A 15,188-nucleotide genomic window follows, 5' to 3' on the forward strand; every position below is an offset into this window, starting at 1 on the left:
GAATCATTCCTGCTGGAAGGGACCCCAGGGGGTCTCTGGCCCAGCTTCTTGCTCAGAGAGGGTCAGCTGTGAGCTCAGACCAAGTTTCTTAGGACCTTGTCCAGTTGTGTCTTAAAAACCTCCAAGATTTGCTACTTCTGTGTTTGCTTTTAAATTCAGCGGACTCAGTAATCAAAACTGATGGTAGCTAAAATGCGACCAGAGTTTGGCTGTTTTCTGAGAATAGTTTTAATCTCGGTTTTAAAAATTGAATATTATTCACTGTCAAGCCTCAGTTGGAATAAAACTCACTAAAAAGTTGGAAAAGAAATAGAGACTTCCTACTGTTAATCAGTGTATTTTATGGGGTAAATCATGACAAATGTTTCACACTGTCTTAATAAATGGATGCTTTCTGGATGTTAATAGGTGTATCTATTCTACTCTCCCTCTGTGAAACTATATTTAGAAAATTAATCAGCAAGAGTCTATGGGACAGATGAGTCCATGAGAGTCTATGGGACATATGCTGTAAGATGATCAGTGGTATCTGATCATTTTGAGAGAAAAGGGAGATTGTACAGTTATATGTATAGAAGAAAAAATGAAAATAGGACAATTTTAAGTTCCTGTATAATGTGAATTTTGTGAACTTTGTGCCTGTATGAGAGTGCAAAATATTTGTAATAGTAAAGTAGAGACATTTGCATTCAGTCAGGCTCGTTCGTCTTTCAGAGTAAGCAAGCAGTAGTCAAATGGTTCTTCCTGATACACAGATCTGCAGGTGTAGCTGGGATGCTTCTCACCTTTATGCATTATGAATCAGTGATACTAATGGTCTGCAGAAATCAGTGTTTCTTCTCGAGGAAAAATGCTAATGCCATTTTGATGAGAGCACGAGTGTCGATGATGCTACTGTTATTTCCTGTAGGAGTAAGCCATTGTGAAGACCTTTTCATGCTGGGGGTAAAACTAGCACTGTGCCCAACTGGGGGAGCAGGAAGCCCACCTTCACCAAGACCTACTTTACATGGAGGTCTTCCTCGTCCCTGGGGGTTTCCTCTTCAAATGCCTCTGTTCTGTCTGTTCTAATCTCGTTAACGGTGATACATAACTAAATCACGGGATAACAAACCTGAGTATGTCAGATTTTCAGGTTAAATCCACTGACTAGAATGGATAGCAGTAGCAGAATAATTAGTACTTTGTTCCATGTAATTTTTTTAGCCAGCAGAAATTCCAGGGGGAAGAAGAACATATATTTTTTTAATTTTTTTGTTGTTGTTTTGGTGATTATGTAAGTTTTAGTGAGTAATTCCAGGTATTTCAATATGTGTAATATGTTCATCTGTGTGGTTAGACTGAAGCATTCTTTTCAATAATTACATTGTAGGTATTTTATAAACCCTCCAAGTTGCTAAGAAGCTTAATACATGACATCAGTTAGTCTTTGACTAGAATTCACAAAGAGATTTAAAAGTGAGCTTTTTACGCAAGGAGCAAAAGCGTACCAGTTTGTAGGCAGCATAAAGGAGAATTTCAAAGGTCTCTGTGTTCTGTGTGCTTTCTTCCTAGCAATGTGTGGTTTTAATCTAGACTTGCACTTGCAGACCTTTTAAAATTAGACTAATTATAGCAGTGGTTATGTGGCTTCTGTTTTTCCCAAGATAATAGATTACATGGCTTAAGTTTGCTGACTGTTGTTCCAACATGTAGAGCCTGACAGATGTCAAATCTTAACTTTCGTTCCCGGAAAGTGACTCCACACTACGAAAGCGTGAATGTTTGCATAGTAGACATGAGAATAAGTATTCTTTAAGGTCAAAGTCAGTTAAGAGCATCTTCATCACTGTCAGGGGGAAGGGTGTTATTCTGGAAAATATGCAAAGCTATTTTCCTGCACAGAGCTGCTTGATTACTAAATATGGATACATTAGGAGCAATAGTAGTGCCTGTAGTTGCCTTTTCATATTAGCACTACACAACCTCCAGCAACGATGCTTTCTCTCTCCCTTCTTACCCACACCCCAAAACAGACTGGGGTTGCATTTGCACCTAAACCTCTTCTCAGAAGAGGGTCTTGAAATGTGAGAAGCTTCGATTGGCATCCCTGCTCATCTGGAAACAGCATGTTTCACTTTCAACAGGGCACTCGGACCCAGCTTCACAGGTAGTAGTGTTTACTGGTCCAGTAGTATGTCCTTAGGAATCTTATTAATGTAATCAAGGGCAGAGCTGCCAGATGCTGATATCATCCTTAATCTGCAAGACTGAGCACAAAGTACACAATGGTAGATGAGACCACACATCAAAAAGTTGGGTGATGGCAGCGGTAGTGGGATACTCCTTTTAGTTGTAGTTATACAGAAAGAATAAGGCACTTAAGAGACTGTAGTATGTATTTTTAAAAAGGGGATGCTATTTTATTGCTGTGTGCACCATGTGCAGCAGCCTGCCCCTTTGGTCAGAGCTGAATAGTCATAACAATCAGAGGCTCCAGCTCCTCAGCTGCACATGTCCCCATCCCAGGTGGCTTTTGCTGCCTGTCAGATATGAGCAGAGCCTTGCTTTTCAGGCTTCTGCAACCCCCCCAATGCATAATAAAACCTTTTTATCAAATTCCATTGGAATTAATTGATTCTTTTATTGATTGCTACAGTGAATGTGAAGTTAATATTTAATGAGGTCCAGCACAAGGTCCTCTGCCATAACTGAGCATCGCAAAGAGTGAGTTCAGATAACAGCTCTAGCAGGGAAGTGCTTTGATAGCCAGCTTAGAAAGTTTCCAGGCATGCCAGAACCACTTGTAGTTGCTTCCCCATTCTTTATTCATCTTGGGTCCAGGCCTGTTTCTGTTCACTGATTTCACCAGCAAGGAGGGTGACGAAGCAGAGAGAATGCATGCTATATTTTCAGATAACAGCATCAAGAAAGATATTAGGAAACCTTTTAATCATGAGAATAGTGTAACTGTAATGATGTGTGGAGAAATTGTAGTTTGTTCATTACTGGAGATCTATAGAAGACAAGCAGACAGATGTTTGTCAAGAACTGAGGCTGCCTTAGTAATGGGAATGGACTGACTGGCATCTGTGTTCCTGGTTTTCTATGAGTTTATTGACATTTTGAAGCCTTCAGAGCAGGAGATGTCTCTCACTAAGTGTACACACAGCATGTGGCTCCTTTAAGGGTCCTTTAAGCTTTGGGGTTTTTGTTACTGTGATACTTTAGTGTCACTGCAAGAAGGGCTGCTGCAGGTTGTGGTGGCAGGAGAATCCAAACTTAAAAAAAAGTAGAAGACAACTGCAATTACTCCTCTCCTTGGAAATGGTGATGGCATGGTTATGTAATGATGTAATGATGCTTTCGGCTAAATAATCTTGAAAAATGCAGAAAATTAAGAGGAAGAAACAACAAAAATTGCAATGAACTTGGAGTGACAGAAAGCAAACCTAAAAATATTGTCTGGAGAAAAGATCTGAGAAAGGAAAGGCTAACTGTGAACAACTGAGAAGGGAGAAAAGATAACTTATTTTCTTCAATACAGAAGTATCAGAAAGTGTTAAACTTCTCTGACACATTAGAGAAAACCTTGTGAATTTCAGAACAACTAGGGCAAGAATCAAGCATCCATGGAAATTTGAGGAATCTCTAACCTGAAGGCCTTCAAGGTTATATTAGTCATCCTTCTGTAAGCTTATTACTATTTCATATATTCCTTCTTTTATGGATAATGAGAGGAAACAGATCATTTTCCCTTTGGCAGTAGTGACTCATTACAAAAATAAACCCAAGTATGACCAGAGGAACCTATATATTCTTGTCTGGTTTAAGGTACAAGCTGTCAAATACCACTCACTCACTTCTGCATTAGTATTTCCTAATTGCACTAGAGTGTCTCTCACATATACAATACTCAGTTACACTGAAGGTTTCCAATGGATTCCATACTTCTCAATAAGGTATTGACAAATTCAAAATCGCATCTATTTCTGTTTTAAATTTAACTAACTTCATCCTTCAGCCATCACATACTTTATTTCTTGCAGATTTGGGGGGTTTTAATCTTCTGTTGAACAGAACAGGCTGGGGGTTTTGATATATTTTTAATTGTTGGCTGAAGAGTTCATGTGAATTTCACGCAGTGGAGTTTCTCTAAGTCACTCGCAAACCATAAGGAGTTCATCATCCCACAGGATATTTATTCCAGTCCTTGATTTAATGAAGAACTTCTTAAACAGAAGAATAATGAATGGCTAAGTAACATATAAAACAAATATGCTTGCTTTTCCATAAGCCTCTTGCTTTCTCTTTCTCACGGGTACATATATAAACAGACACTATTTTCAGAGCACTCAGATGAACAAAATCCAAATCTTGTAAATGTGTACATACACAAATGGATACAGGCACGCCCTTATTAATTTAGCCAGACTCAAAATTGTTACTTGTGGATATTGTTTGGCATCACCTCCTTAGATTTTCTCTTATTTCATGTTGCTGAAAACAAAATCTGAGGCCTTGCCTGACTTTGCTGGAGCTTGCGGTTCAAAAATCTATTTTAAAGAGTGAGTGATAGCTGGTAGAAATTGGTATGCTGAGTTGGTGCTAGAGACGTGTGGAGAACAGGGACACTTGGTAAATCAGAAATTAGAGTGTATGTATTTGTGAAATGTGCAATGAGCTGAAGCAGGCAGAGGGGACAACAAACTACAGCAGCAGAAAAGCACAATCTAAGAGGCTTGAAAACCTCTGGTGCAATAGAATAGGCATGTGTTAAGCTGTTACTCTTCAGTGACAGTAAGTTTGCAGGGACAGACTTCTGTAATCCAGTGGTGTAGCAGGACCTTTAATTAAGTGTTACACCTAGAAAAAGGTGCTGTTTATTTTTTGTGATGCATTGTGTAAATACAAAGAATTACTAAGCATTAATAATTAGCAATTCATTTCATAACATGTTATTTTCATTACCTGCTGATGCATTGTTCTTTTATATTTCAGCTTGTTCCATTAGATTGTTATGAAGCAGCTAAAGACTACATGGTAAATTAGCATTATACTGCAGGACAAAGTAGCAGATTTCTCCAGAAGTTTTCTGTCATAATAATTTCTCTTTCTAGAAGATTGTGCAGAGCCTTTTTTTGGTGTCTAAAGTCACGGTGTATATACAGTGTGTACTCAAGAAATACTTAAATTGCTTTGTATTTTATTGAAATTGGAATCTCAGCATGGTTATACTAAACTACATTGTAGAATAACATGCTTCCCTTTCCCAGTAACACACTGGAAGCAGATGTAAGCCAGAGAGGACATAAGGAAATCAGTCATTTTTATGTGCTGTGAATATTCTTGGCGTTTCGTACTTGGTTCTGTAAACATCTCTCGTGTTACCTTTGCCTGCTGCTCACCCCGTTGCCCCACGCGCATCACCCCTCTCCCTGGGTTACGGTGATAGCAGCTGGCTGAGCTTATGTTTGCCTCTGTTTTGTACCCTTCTTCGCTAGCCCCTGTGCCATCCTCATTCAGCTGCCCTTCAGTCTGATGAGTGTGCTTTGGCAGGGGGATACCTCCATCTCAGCAACCAAAACTGACCGCCCAGAGCCCTCCTTTTCCACCTTTCTGCCCTGCAGAGACCAGCTGCATCTTTACTGCTCCTTTGGTTCCCTCTCTCTCCCATCAGTAATTTTCCAGAACAGCTCATCTTCGGGCTTTCCTCCTAATACAAATGTTTCCAATAACCAGGGATCGCAGAGGGATACCCAGTTATGATTACAGGACCACTAAGCGGAAAGCTGATTTTACTCCTGGCTGGGGTTTGACTTTTACCTTTGGCACCATGGGGCTAAACATCTACAGCAAGGAAAGAGAGAGTTCTGAAGTCATTAGAAGTGTTGGGGAAGTGATTGATGGTCTTCAAATCTGTCTGCATGGTTGTACTAGAAAAATGATGTAGTTCCCTATCAAAATGACAAAGAACCGAATTGCTGCTATCGTTTCCTAGGAAAAAGAACGGACTTAAATGAGGTTCAGTTAGAAATGGGAAGAACCTCTTCTTCATCTTGCCAGGCCTACATACAGTCCCTGAGGACTGCAGGGTTTTTTCCCCTCTTTTACTTCTGCCATGGAAGAAACTTGTGTTATCCCAAAATGGGATACAAAGGTAGCATTCTGTTGCAGCAAGACTGAGGCAATAATAGTAATAAACTGGAAGGTGTTTTGCAACTCTCTGGCAGAGCAGTAGTGTAGAATATCTCATTTTTGCAGGGACTAATAAATGTCACTGTGCAGTTTGAATGTTTTGCCCAGTTATAAAGAAAAAGCTTTATTTTACAAAGTTGTAATAGTTCTATTTATCCTCCATCATGTATTTTTTCACATTGTTTCCCTGTAACTGGAAATTGGGGCATGTTGATAAAGTAGTTACATATTGTTCAATAGGTTCCAGAGATGAACACTCAGACCTTAGTGAAGACTTGCATAAAAAGCTTAAGTTATAGATAGGCTCTTCAGGCTGCGGAACCAAGCAACTGACAGAAGTGACCTCTGTAATTCCTGTTCGGATCACTGGCAATGGAAAATTATGTGCTTTTTATGGTGGACAAACAAGTCACTGGATTTGGGGCAGGCTTCAATAACATCTGAGAAGTTGATGGAAAGTTTTGGGGCTGTCCTGTTGCACCCCATCAACGTCCCTCCCATAACGGTGTGTGTTTTCACAGGAGGGTTCAGCCAACAAGGTGATAGAGTATTCTGAGCCATAGCAAACATTAGGAAAACCTTTAAAATAACTAAAAAGTCCTATCAATACCTTTGTTCTCAGAAAATTAAGTTAATGAACAGTGTAAGAGCATGAGCAAAGAAGGATATGAAGAAGATTACACAGTAAATAGAAAGTGTGTGACAAAAGATCAATTTTAAATATTTATTATGAAGAGCTGCCTATATCCTCTGTAGTTATGGCAGGGAAACACCTTTTCAATGAAGAAATCCTTGGCATCAAATTCTGATGGTTGCCTAACCTTTCTGCATAAGGGCACTAAAATGAGGACATAGCTGTAGATGTGCAGCTCATTGCAGCCCGTTGTAGTCAGATTGCACCCAGCTTCTGAGCTGGTGGGTGGAAGTCTAATTCTTGTGCCCTGGCATAGAGGTTGGTGCTTTGATTGCCAGATGCTGATGCTGAGAGGCAGAGGCAGATGCTGAGATGACAGGAAAGGAGAACAAATAGCTGGGTGGACTTTGTGTCCCCCAGATAGTGAGTGCTTTTACTAGCTGGGGTTTTAAGTGAGGAACTCCAAGACAGTACCTTTTGAATTTTCATGTGTCTTCTTCATATAAGATTTTTACTTACGTTAGGGTAGAAGGTATCTGAAAGAAGTAAAGTACAAATTGTCACTAGCTAGAAATTGGGTAAACTTTGATTTTGTTTTATTTTTAGACTAAAGTGTCTTGAAAAATAACTTGCTTGGATCTGTGATGCAGATGGAGCTCAGTATCACATGGGATACAGGTGCTACAAGGCTTGTAGCCTTAGTTCAGATTGCTTACTAGTACAATGCAAAGACCTATACGTGTGTTTATTTTCTGCCTTTCAAAAACTAATTTATTTCTGCCGGTGAAGTAATACTTCTGAGTCATTAAACTTGTTACTGGAGGCTCTCCTGCACTTCTGCTCTGTTTCTTCCTTATTTTTACACTTGAGATTTTCCTGCTCATGCATCAAGATTCATTTACCCAGCAAGATTGTCTTTTGGTTTTCCTTATTATTTCCTTACTGTGTAATAATACCTGTTGACTTTTTCTATTATGCAGTACAAGAATTTCAATTACAAAGGTGTGCACAGAAGCCTAAACATAGATTCCCTCAGCCAGGCTATGTTAAGCTTTTGCAAATACATCTGATGTTTAAAGTGACTACAGTGCACCTGTATTAAGGGAAATGGCTAAAGTTCCCCTCAAAGATGAGAAAATGAAATGTAGTCTATCAGAAGGTTATATATGAGAAAAAATACTCTTAATTAGAAGCAACCCACTTCAAGTATAAAATATAAGGATCTGTTAACTTTTTTATGAGGAGGTAGTGAATGTGTGAGGGTTGAGGTTGAAATTGCAGTTCATGTCTGAAAATGTCTCTATTTTTTACTTAGGAAATATGTTTCATACATTATATTTTAGTGCTCTGCCCTTCTTCATTGTCCTGCACCTTCAGCAGGACCTTAAATTATGTCTGAAACTGAAGAGGGACAAGGGGTAAAGGACACAAACTCTCTCATCCATTTGTCTCAGTGGCTTATATTAATTTGAAGAAAAGTAAGTAAAGTCAAATATCTACATGAATAACTGGTTTGCTGATGATGATTTTAGTAAGACATCTAACCATTGTCATTTGACCTCATCGCTTCAAAATTCAATTTGACCCCTATCGCATGACTCTAATCTTCATGGCAACTTCCAATGCAAGCATCCATTGCCAGTAGTACCAAGGGGCTGTGACATTGCAAGTTGAGAATTTAGAATCACATTTTAGCATTTGCTGGGAAGAGCCAAAAGTTCTGTTTTAAAAATACTAATTTGTTAAACTTGCTAAATCTGATTCAGAATTTGTTCATTTGCTCATTTATTTTGCTGTATCTGCCCTAGAGTATTTTCCTGTTTTCAGTATCACAGTCCTGCTTAGAATTTAACCTTTGCTACGGAATGAGTTAAGTCAGTAAGCAGCCATCATTAAATAGTACGTGATGATGTTCTACTCAACTACTTTTATATTTTTCTAGACTATGGTGTTCACAGCATGTAAGCTATTACCAGGAAGACTGTTCTCAGCTAGCAGACTTTAGAAGTGGCAAATTGTTTATTTTTTTTTAAATCAAAACCAGAAATCTGATCGTTTCAATGCCAGGGTTTTTATTTGTTTCAGTTTACATTTTAGCTTGAAAAAATGAGCTCTTTTGCGCCTTCATTCTGGGCACTTTAAGTCCGTTCACAAAGGTAAAAATTAAGTATTCTTTGCCATTTTATTTAAAGGGAGGTGGAGGGAATGCCTGTACATTCTGCCTAATGTGTACAGCAGCCCTACAGAAGCTGAGAATATGTTTGTTAACCTCTTTGCTTAAGAAAATGTGGCTGGGCTGCTCCTACTTATTCATACACCTGGCTTACACAGCTACATCTCATCCTCAAAGTCAGGTTTGATTGCTTGCCACACCTGGGATCTGATCTGGGGGAATTGCCTGTGTCCTTTGATGTTGACTCGTTTTTGTTTTAATTGTATGTGTCTTAGGTGTATTGTTTCCTGGTTTTCCTTTTTTTTGACAAATACAGAGCCTTGATCAGCTGCAGAAAAGAGAAGATAAAAATGAGTAATTCAAGATTCATCTGGCAGGACATTTTCAGAAATGCTGTGTTTTAAATAGCCTCCTTAGAAAGCTGGTGTGAAAATAGAAGGTGATCATTTAATGGTTTATGCTTAACTTTTAAATATCCCGTATAGCAATAGCGCTCACCAGCCTTGAAAAATCCAATGTAAATCCTGCTTTGGAGAGGTTTTATTAGCCTGCTGACTAACTAGGAATAGGCTGTAGGTATCCAAGGTGGTTTCCTCAGGAGATTGCATCAGTAAGCGTGTCTGCTGTTCTCCTGCCCTCCCGTGTGCCCCTGGGAGGGCAGGTGACCTTCAGTAACCCACAGAAAGCCTGGCCTTTCACGGACTTTCACCTGTGTATCTGGCTGGGACTCTGAACAAATATCTGTGAGGCTATCAAGAGAGAGAGCCGTTGTATTTTAGGAAACCACCTGAAACTTTGGGTGACTTTGAACCTTGAGTGTTCATGCAGGAGGCTGTACTGAAGAGAAGTTAGGGGAAAACAGCTACAAATCATGGATTATTGTGGTGCTTTGATCTGTCTTCCTTCTAATCTTTTGGTTTCTAACGTTGTATTTAAAAGCCTGGCTTCAAGTATTGCTAAAGACATGTGTTCCTAGCTCTGGCAAGCCTGCCTGGTGTTGGAGGAGGAGAAGCACCTTTGTGAAGCTGGCAGCTTGTTCTGAACCTGAGCAGTATGTGCAGGCAGTCTGAAGAGACTTGCCTGAGTGGACAGGGTGGGGGGAATGGATGGGGCTGGCTTGGTGCCTCCTGCGTGGCCAGAGTTGATGCTGCTGCAAGCTGAGTGTAAGGAGGTAACCCATCCTTACGTGGGAAGGCTGAGAAGTAACAGAAACTGCATACTTTCCTTGAATTTATTCTGTATTTAGTTAGAGTGTCCATTCAGGTTTGTCTTGCTTTTGCTTCTTCCCCTGCCCTTCCCTTCCTCTTTTAACCCTCCTCTCCAGCTGTTTGGATGTGATATTTTTTATTAAGAGTCAAACTACTCTTCAGGTGGATACAAGTATTCAGGTTTTGAACACTGAGGCTTCTATTCCATGTAGTTAGTGAAATAATGCCACTAAGTATAGAAAAATACTTACCTTTTCAAATTTTATCATGTATGTTGTCATTATTCTTGTATCAAGAATGCACATGTCAATAAAGGATCTTGAGACCATGTCTGTTGGGCCAAATAGACAGAGTTGCAGCGTATCTGTGCTTTGCCACCAAAGGCTTTAATTGAAGGTCTTCCTCAGTTTTTTACTCCCACCCCAGCCCAAGATAAGCAAAACTCCAGGATTTTAGTTTTGGTGGCAGCTGCACAGTCTCTATAGAGGTCTTTTCTCTAGCAAGTTGGAAGGAGTAAAACAATGAAGAGAGACTATGGATTTGGAGATTACAGATGTCAAAGAGTAAATGACAGACACATGGGTATAATATAATATAAATAAGAGAAAGTATAGTAATTTCATGGAACAAAGACACAGATCCATTTTCCTGTCAGGTCTGTTTATCAGTACCTTTTCTGTAGTAGCCATCATTCAATAACTCTGCGTTTACCCTTTTCCCAGCACATTATCCTACCTTCTGGATGGGCACATCAGATATGTTGTGGCTGATCTATTAATTGTTTCCTCCCCCCCCCCCCGATCTTTCCTCTGGCACCAGACAATTCAGAATACATCAGAAACAGATAAAAATGAATTAAGCATCTGGCTGAGCTGTATCCTACCCATGTCCCACTAAAGGTTTCTATTGAGTTGGAATTCAGGATTTAAGATTTTCCTTCTGCTTTATCCTGTACTTCTGTCCTACATCCTTTGTCAGTGTTGGATAGGTAGAAGGTAGAAGGTTTCGTATTTATAACGAGTAATTTAATTCACACGTGACGTTCTTCTGTGCCAAATGCAGGTTTAGGTGATATGAGTTGAACTCTGAATGAGTTATAAAAGGCTCATGAATATGAGTGTTTGTCTTTCCTGTGTGTGTAAAATAATAACCAGCTTTAAGGAAATAACTATGACTGAGGACTAGCTGGTGAGAAAAGGGCATTTTGTGATCGCCGTGCTGTGTTCCTGTCTGGGAATTAGGGCTCCATTGTGCTAATCCTGCTGAACACAAGGACTGCAAAGTCTTGGTCGCTTCCCACAATCCCATTTGTAGGATTTGTAATAAAATTTAATTTTTAGCTTGTTCTCTATGGAACTTCAGTTGGAGGTCCTTGGGGGCTACTTCTAAAGGGATCTGCAGAGATTAAGGAGAGCAAGTTTATTACTAGTAAATGCAAATACATTATGTAAAATAATTGCAAATAAAATATGCACTCATGAGAATGTTCAGTTCAGTTAGAGAAGGTTTAAGGAGACATGAATCAAAGATAATAAACGCTAATTTAGATCATGGAGAACAAAAAATAAACAGGAATAAGAAAGGTGGGACAAAGTTGTGGCTGCACCACCAAGAGATGCAGGTAACTTGTGGCATCTGATTGCCAGGCTCATTCATACTAGGCATTAATGGTTTGTTTTCATCACAAAGGAGATTTAGTTCAATGACGATTTTAGAAACCGAAAAACATGATTCCAGATTGGAGCTCTACCATTCAGCTGAACAACAATTTCAAATGCAGAAGATCCAGATGCAAAATTTGAATTCTTAACATGACAGGATGATTTATGAGGCACTGTGAAGTTATTTTTTCCTGTCTACTAAATCCATTTGCTTCTGTCTCTGTATAAGCTTGAAAGTCTCATCTGTTCCCATGCTGAAATATTTCCCCCCCCTCATCACCTGTGCTCTCGGCTTGTTGTCGTCAGGTTGCTCAGGAGTTCGTGCCTCTAGGATTTAACAAAAAAGCATTGATGATCTCGAAAGTCCATAGTCAATATCAGAGGATGCACTTTCCAGCTTTTCTTGTTACAGACAGGAGTTGAAGGGCTGGACTAGGTAATGAATTATCCACGGAAAACATTGTAACTAGGCAGGCTGGCAATCAGCCATGGTATTAAAAAGCACCTGCAGGAAAGGGTTTTTCTTTTTTTCTTTCTTGTTCCACACACGAATTCATGTTGTTCTTCCATGCCATATATGATGTATACTGAGCAAGTGACACATAAAAATAGTTCTAGGAATTGCGTACGTGCTTAGCCCCCAAAGTAGGGAGCTTAACAAGCCTGCAGTGTAGGACCGGTATAACTAACGATGATGGGAGTGTATTAGAAAAATGGGGAAAGGCAGGGTTGCGTCATTGTCTAGCTCTGTCTTAATTGTTTCAGATACATACCTTTAATGGCAATTGTAAATATTTATATCTAGGAAGCCACGTCTGCTTCCTCCATCCTGGGTGATTTTCCCTGGGGTAACCTCTGCCTTGCAACACCTGGGGTGATGTGGGGGGGTCTGGCTCTCCTCGTGATTGCTGTTCGTGACCTCACACAAGGCACCACAGAAAGGTCACCTTTTCTGGAGCTGGAGATACCCCTTTTGGTTTAATTCAGCCTTGTTAATAAAAACAAGTCAAAAATATGGGTTCATTGGACGTTTGGTTTCAGGACACAGAGTGAGGTAAATCGATACAGGAGGAACAGAGGTTTCCTCAGAGGCAGGTGGTGGCTTCACTGGAGTCACAATACCAAACCTCTTCCTAGTTCAACAAACCACAGCTGGCAATACTGTAATTATCAAACATTTTTCAAAACTGTACTGTTGAAACGTAACTGAAAGCTATTAAATGATCTAATAATCACCAGGCAAGAAATACTTATGTTTCAGTGAAGTGCAACTGCTACTAGTTGGTTGGAGCCTTTATAATCAGTTTATAACTTAACTTCTTTGTGTCTATAACTTTTTTTTTTTTTTTGCAGTGAAGTAAAACGCAAAACATTCAAATGCGGCCTGTACTTCATTTCCAGTTAATTCTTACACTAGTTTCTAGCATGAAAGAAGTGCGTTTTATGGATTTTTTTCCTGCTGTAAGCTCCGGTAACCTTAGAAATGACACAAATGTCTGCCATTTGGGGTTTTTTCCTTGTTTATTTTGCAAATCTCAAAGCTTGTAACTACTGTGATGCAGATGCCCCGGGCTACGGCAGGGTTCCCATGTGTTGCGTACAGGTGCATGGTGTTGCAAAAGCATGCTTCATTTTTCGTACCTAGAAATGGCGAGGCAGTATGCAGAACAACCTGGTGAAACATCTGCCTCGTTTCCAGAAATACCGCGGCAGCGCAAGGCTCAGTTAAGCCGTGCATGCAGCAGGAGCCCCGCTGCCACCTGTGCTCCTCGCACCCGCAGCGCCCGAGCTCAGTCTGGCATCTCCCGGCGTCGCTCAGACTGCAGATCTGCGCCAGGACCACCTCTGCCAGATCTGCGTGCCTCTGCCAGGAGCCAGGACCGCCTCTGCCAGGAGCCAGGACCACCTCTGCCAGATCTGCGCGCCTCTGCTTTGCCATCGGTGGGCCACAGGCAGTGTTGGAAGAACTAACGATTCATGCATTTTTATGAACTTCTAAGCACTCCGACTTGCAGTGAATGCCAGCACCTACTGTACTTGGTTAAAAATTGCTGCATACCGCCCATTTTTTCTTTCAAACCATTCCTCATGTTGCTCTTCTTTTGAATCTTGTCCCTTTTGTAATGACCATCTCCTTTGTTTTCTATTCACAGGCTGGTTTACAGACCTACTGCTTCCTAGTGTTTGCTGCCATCTGCTTAGCGGGAGCTACCTACCTGTTTTTTGTCCTGCCTGAAACAAAAAATAAGACATTTCATGAGATCAGCCAAGCATTTGCCAAAAGGAATAAAGTGTCTTTAGAAATGCAAGAAATGAACCACTGCCCGGGGGAGAGGAAATCAAGTGCAGAACAAGAATCAAACTTCACATCTTCGGTGAACAACGGGGAAACAAAAAAAGGGATTGTGTAAACCCAGGATGCTCTTTCGGGGGACGGGGGAGAACATACTCTTTTCATTCAGTACGTTTATAGTAGCGCACAACTTGTGTTTTTCATGTGACAGCACGAACTGCTTCCCCCTTGAATAGGTTTCAAGTGAGTACGGGTGAATTTGTTAGCAGCTAGGGTGATGGTTGAGGAAATGAGAGGTGGGAGTAGTGGCAGCAGATTAAATAAGTAAGAGCCGGAGTTTTCTCGGGCACCTGTAAAATAGGTGCTGTGGTGAGTGGGCTGGGGAGTGTAGACTCAGAGAAGTAAAGTGGCGGTGGGGAGCCGGGGTTGTGAGCAGCAGCTGGCTGAGCACCCCTCTGTGCTCGCGGGGAGGGGTGCGAGCAGTCGCCGGGGAGGAGGAGGACGAATGAGGCAGGGAGAAGGGAAGAGGTCCCAGCAGGTGTCTGCTAAGAATCGGTGCAGGCGAACCTGAAAAGGTACCGGCTTGCATTTCTCCACATTTCCCAATATGTCATTCAAGCTGCACATGAGAACCGAGGACTTGAAGGAAGACTCGTGACACTCCCCTCACCTCCCATTTCTTTTCCAGCTATTTTAACTTTCAGTTGCTTTGTCTGAACATATCCCCACCTTCCCACAAACAGGGAGCTCCAGGTCCTGATGGGTTTCCTTGTCTCTTGCAAATCCTGATTGTCTAGTAATAGAATTGCCTCTAGTTTCTGGGTTTGCTGGCACTGCATTTCCGTGGATATATATATTTTTTTAATTTTATTTTTTAAGAATAGCTGTAGAAGATTTAATACGAAATGAAAATCAAACCTCATAGTGAAGTGAGAGAACTCTGATGGCACATGTAGGGTAGTGTAGCATTAAAAAAAAAGTCAACCACCAAGTGTTCCAAGGGTTGAGGTTTTGGTTTAGGTTGGGTTGGGTTTTTTTTGCT

General features: G+C 40.6%; 1 protein-coding gene across 1 annotated transcript in view; it reads left to right on the top strand.

Annotated features, from left to right (window-relative positions):
* The window catches only part of SLC2A9 (solute carrier family 2 (facilitated glucose transporter), member 9), a 106,672-nt gene extending 92,408 nt beyond the window's left edge, over window positions 1–14,264 (top strand). The window contains exon 12 of the mRNA XM_010583450.1: window positions 14,007–14,264. Within this exon, the coding sequence (XP_010581752.1) occupies window positions 14,007–14,264 (258 nt within the window). The remainder of the gene's footprint in view (window positions 1–14,006) is intronic.
* Window positions 14,265–15,188: the final 924 nt, after the last annotated feature.

The sequence above is a fragment of the Haliaeetus leucocephalus genome, unplaced genomic scaffold, assembly GCF_000737465.1.
Source record: "Haliaeetus leucocephalus isolate CR32 unplaced genomic scaffold, Haliaeetus_leucocephalus-4.0 Scaffold906, whole genome shotgun sequence".
Taxonomy (NCBI): domain Eukaryota; kingdom Metazoa; phylum Chordata; class Aves; order Accipitriformes; family Accipitridae; genus Haliaeetus; species Haliaeetus leucocephalus.